Source organism: Papaver somniferum, chromosome 3 (genome assembly GCF_003573695.1).
Source record: "Papaver somniferum cultivar HN1 chromosome 3, ASM357369v1, whole genome shotgun sequence".
Classification (NCBI taxonomy): domain Eukaryota; kingdom Viridiplantae; phylum Streptophyta; class Magnoliopsida; order Ranunculales; family Papaveraceae; genus Papaver; species Papaver somniferum.
In genome coordinates, this window is record NC_039360.1 from 135532444 (window position 1) to 135537646 (window position 5203).

A 5203-nucleotide genomic window follows, 5' to 3' on the forward strand; every position below is an offset into this window, starting at 1 on the left:
ATTGGTTGCATCATCCAAGCCTCCATAGGCAAGGTTTTGGCGACACTAAAGATTTCCTTTCCTGCTCGATCTCTTTTGTGGATCCTTGATGTGATGCCCGATCCTAGGTCAAACCCTTGGGTCGCCGAGTGCGAGATGGTGTTGCACACAAATTGAGTTCCTCGATCAATCCTGACCTGGTGAACTGGTGCGTCTGGCATGTCGGGTGTGGGTGCGGCTTGTCTGACGAATTTCCTTAGGTAGTCGTCCCGGATTAAGTATGGACTATATCTTTTACTTCCCTGGAATTGTTAGTCGAGTGGCCCCGATACTGATGGTAATGACAGAGCTCAGGATGGTTCTTTGTTTCGTCAAACTGTATTCCTCTGGACTTCGGGGTATCAAATGTCAGTCCTCTTTTCTACTTCCTTATAAATTTCTTCGAGAGGTGCGTTCAATGGCATATAGGTCTTTGTCTCATTCCATGGTTTCTTTCCTTTCTCGACCCATTCTCTCTTTCCTGATGGTATATGAGGTGGACCTGATCTTTTCTCGGTCCGCTTCGATGTCTCTTGTGGTATCGCCTCGGCTGTTTCGCTTTCCTCTTGTATCCCCCTATATTTAGATTCCTCCTGTATTTCTTCCAGGGCGATGTAGTGTTCTTGCATCTTCCTCATTTCTTTCAGCGTCTGGGGTTTCTCTGTGAACATAGCTATCCAGATAGGGTCTGATTTTCCGAGCGAATTTTTGAACCCGAATATTTGCTGGTCCACTGGTACTTTCCCTATGTCGGTGCAAAGTTTTCTCCATCTGTCAGTCAGGGACCTTAGAGGCTCTCGGAATCTTCTGTCTAAAGTGAACAACTTGTTAACTCTGGTTCGGGCCTTGCTATTGTGCATGTATGTTTCTAGGAAAGTCTCTATCAGAATCCCGTAGTTCCTGATAGATCCTACTGGCAAAGTATAAAACCAATTTCTCGCCTCGCCTTCCAAGCTGTCAGGGAAAACTTTGCACATCACTACATCGTTGATCTTCCATTAGAGTAATGACATCATGTACATCTTGACATGCTCTACCGCGTCTCCTGTTTCGTCGAATCTCGAGGAAAATACTGGTAGTGTGCACTTTGGGGGTAATGGTGCTTGTTCTAGCTCTCGGGTGAATGGGGTCTTCTGATGAGTGCTAAAAAGTGCATATTTCTATATATTTTTCTTGGCATTTAACTCATCTTTTGTGCATTAATTCTACATTTTATCCCATATTCTGTATTTTCATTGTTTTCAATGAATAAATATTTTTATTAATTAATTTTGTATTTTTAGGTACTAAATAAAGCTTGGATGAATTGTTGAGCGAAAAGAGCAAAGAAACGGTCAAGACTCCCACAGGAAGGCAACGAAGAATTATGTTTTCAAGAGCCGGATAAACTAGAAGTGGGCTTGAAGAGGAAGAATTATTCTTAAAGAAGATATGGGCTTGGCATACCCAAGGCCCAAAACCCTCACCCAAATCCAATTCCTATATCCATACCCGTTTCCCTTTCTAGCCGTCAGATTGGATCATCTCAGCATCCTACGGCCGCTTCATCGTCGTGCATCGAAGTCTGAAGCTTCTGTCAAACACTACAGCACCTAACTCCATCTTGAGCCGTCAGTTTCGTTGTATCGGGCATCCAACGGTCGCTTCCCGCTTCCTTCCATCTCGCCGTTAGATCGATCCATCATCTTCGCATCCAACGTCTCATCCTCGCTGTTCATCAACAATTGCTAAACCCACTCAACACCCTAGCATCTAGGTTTATAACCCAAAACCAAACACACCCCTATCCCTAATTCCATCGACTCCACCTCCATCTTCTCCACTCCGTCTGCAACAGCCTCACCTTCACCACCTGATCTGCCTCTGCCACCACCACCAACTCCGTCTGCACCTTCCATACCGCCACCACTATAAACCATCATTACCAACACGTTCACCATCCTTCTATCAACTTTTTTCATCATTTCCAAACCCTATTTTTCTCTGAAACCCTAGGATTAGGGGATGATGAAATAAGTTAGGTTAGAAAATCAATTGGGAGTAGCAGGAGACGCAGGAGAAGAAATTGAAGAGTGGGTGAAGATATTTGATTGGATTCAGAGAATAGGTGAGACCTAATTTCACTTTTCATGAAACCCTAGTTTTCTGATTTTGGGTATTTTTTGGGGGAAACTTGCATGTATAAATTGGGGGACTTGGGTGTTGATTTTGGGCATGCCTGGACTAGCCAGTGCACCACCAAGAGGACTGGACTAGACAGTTCCTCAATTGTTCATGTTATGTTTTTGGTTCACTTTCAAATTCAGTTTTATTTTCACATATTCATCATGTTTTAATTTATCACTTGCTAAGGTTGAGATGAAGCTTCCATGCTAATGCTAGTTGGTTAAGGTGTAGACAATGTTCTTGTGTTCTGAAACTGTGTAGGACAGTTATAATTTAAGCATTTCATCACATTGCTCTCACATTGTATGTCAAGCATACATTGTAGTTAGGATAACCCTGTGATTGATGGTGCTGCAGCTCATGATTAATGTTTATTGTTCAAACCTTAGACTAGTTGTGCTCTAATCAGACAGTTAGTGCTATGGAAGAACATTTTAGCTGTAATTAGATTATCCTTTAGGAAGGTTTAATCATCTAAGTGGCTTATCTGCAGGTAGTTGCAGTGTGAGAGCCCCAATTACTACAAGGACTAGACTTAACTTAGTGACCCTAAATCCTTCTCTTAAAACCACCTCTTTGATAAGCAGCAGGCTCGAACCTCCACTGCTATCTAGATAGTTAGCTGAGGCTAGAATCTCACTAATATCTAAACAAGGGGCAAGAACATGAGTTAGCATTGAAAATTGACTTAGCATAGGTTAGAGGTGGAATCAAAAGCCTTAGTGATTAAGCCTAAAGTCACTGTTTCTTTCCCTCACTGCCTCACTGCCTCACTGCAACTGTTTTACTTTGTTTCTTTGGCTCTTTACTTCACTGCCTTAGGCTCATTGCCTTTGTCCCTTTGCTTCACTGTCACTAGCTCAGAACTATCTAGGAAACTTCAACTCACACACACCTTGTCTCTGTGGATCGACCCGTATTTGCATTGTTCTACACCTCGACACCGTGCACTTGCGGTATTAGTTTGTGACTCTTTTAGAGAGCCACCAAGTTTTTGGCGCCGTTGCCGGGGACTGGTGCTGTGTTGAAGTTGTTTTCTTGCTTACATTTCTGCATCATAACTTGCATATTCATCTTTGCATTGCATTCCTGCATGAGCATTTAGTGTAGCATCTAGTGTAATTTTCCTGTTCTTTGTAGCTTGCTCTTAACTGATAACTCTGTTGAGTAACAGGTGCCTTCTCCAACTGACCTGTTGCTTGCCAAGGACCTGTTGCTGCTTTACCTGTGCTCAACCCTTGGTGCTGCTGCCAACCTGAGCTGCTGTGGCTCCTGCTGTTGCTGGCTGCCTGGTGCTGTTGTTGTTGCTGCTGTACACCTGTTGTTGTTCCCTGTTCCTGTTGCTGCTGCCAGCCTCTGCTGCTGCTGTGCTGCTGCATGTTGCTGCTGCTCAGTGCTGTGTAGCCCTGCTGTTGCTGGTGCTACTGTGCTGCTGAGGGGAAAATCACAAGCCCAACTGGGCCTGCTGAAGTTGTTGCGAAGCTTAACAAGTTGAGCCAAGCCCAACTGGGCCTGAACAAAGACAAAAGCTTAGGATGATCCAAAGCCCAACTGGGCTTTTGCAACCAAACTGAGCAGCTGGGCTGTGCTTAAGCAAGTAAGCCTAAACCATTAAGAGAACCCAACCTGTGGGCTTCCATTTTTAATTTGTGGGCTTGTAATAATTTTTTCCATTTTTCTGTTGGGTTTGTAATTAATTTCTTGTGGGCTTGTTTGTTTAATTTCTTGTGGGCTTGTGGTTTTAGATTGATTTGGGCCTGTTGTTTAAAATTAAAGAAAACTGAACTTTTGAAAGCCCAGTTGGGCCTCATATTTTAGTTAGTAGCTAGCCAAAGCCCAACTAAATTTCTGGGACTGTGGGCTTAACATCCATTTGAAAACTAAACATTTACACTGTGGGCTTGACCCAAAAACAGAAAATGTTTTCAAAGCCCAGTTGGGCCTCGACCTGTGGCTATTTAAGAGCCCAAATTTCAAATTGTTACCTGGGCTTGTTTCTGAACTGTGGGCTTGAACCAAAGTTCAAAGTGGGCCAAAATTTCAAAATTCCAAAAACCAACAGTGAGCTTTACTCACCAGCAGGGGGCCTGTTTTTCAAAAACGTAGCTGGGCTTCGCAAAACCCAACAGTGGGCTTGGTCTCCTTATCCCATTAAAAACCAAATGTTTTTCTCCCATAAAAACCAAAGTTTTCCAAATGTTTCCCTAAAAACCAAAATTTTTCTTTTTCCCATCAAAACCAAATGTCTCCCGACAAAACCAAATTTTTCCCAAAAAGTCCAATCCCATTAAAAACCAAATTTTCTTGTATATAATCCAGTAGATAATATTCTAGATAAATCTTTTGTTTCTTTTGTACATATTTTGCTAATCCAATGTGACTCTTAACTGAAATATGTTGGATTTTTTTTTCCTTGAATAACGGAGTTCTAATTTTGCTTTCGCCGTCAAATCGGGTATTCTCTTTCCTTTCTCTCTACTCAGCATAATCCTCTTCGTATGTTATAATTCTTTTCATATTTTGGAACATTGAGGATAATGTTTAGTTTAGGTTTGGGGGTATAGAGTAGATATCCCGATAACATGCTATATTAACAAAATTGAACTCTGCCTTTTTGAAAAAATGAAAAAATCAAAATAAAAAATTAAAAAATTAAAAAAATCATAAAAATGGAGCTCATTTATCTTGAAATGTTGACTCTTGTGCAAATATGTATTTTTATTAGGAGTCTTAGTCTAGATATTTAGGCACCCTGATTCTAGCACAATTCACATAGTGATAAGAAACTTGCACGCGCACGATCTACCAATACATGTATAGCCTCATCCTTGAGGTGTTCTATCGGAAGTTTTAGTTTCCAATCACTTTAGAATACTGAACGAAACTTGACTAGCTTGTTCTTTGGTTGGTTGGGATAGAAGGTGGAGGTTACATTAAGAAAGACAACCATCGAATTTAACTGGGTGCATCAAAAAGGGCTACCTCTTGCAAAGTGTCATGTAATTTTTTGTTTCTTTTT

At 41.6% G+C, this 5203-nt stretch overlaps 1 protein-coding gene across 1 annotated transcript; it reads right to left on the reverse strand.

Annotated features, from left to right (window-relative positions):
- Nucleotides 1-380: 380 nt before the first annotated feature.
- Nucleotides 381-995, reverse strand: LOC113360008. The gene has a single exon (XM_026603562.1). It carries the CDS (start codon nt 993-995, stop codon nt 381-383), a length of 615 nt encoding a protein of 204 aa, XP_026459347.1.
- Nucleotides 996-5203: the final 4208 nt, after the last annotated feature.

Coding starts and splice junctions, on each gene's coding strand:
- LOC113360008 (XM_026603562.1), bottom strand. CDS start 995: ATGTGCAAAGTTTTCCCTGACAGCTTGGAAGGCGAGGCGAGAAATTGG.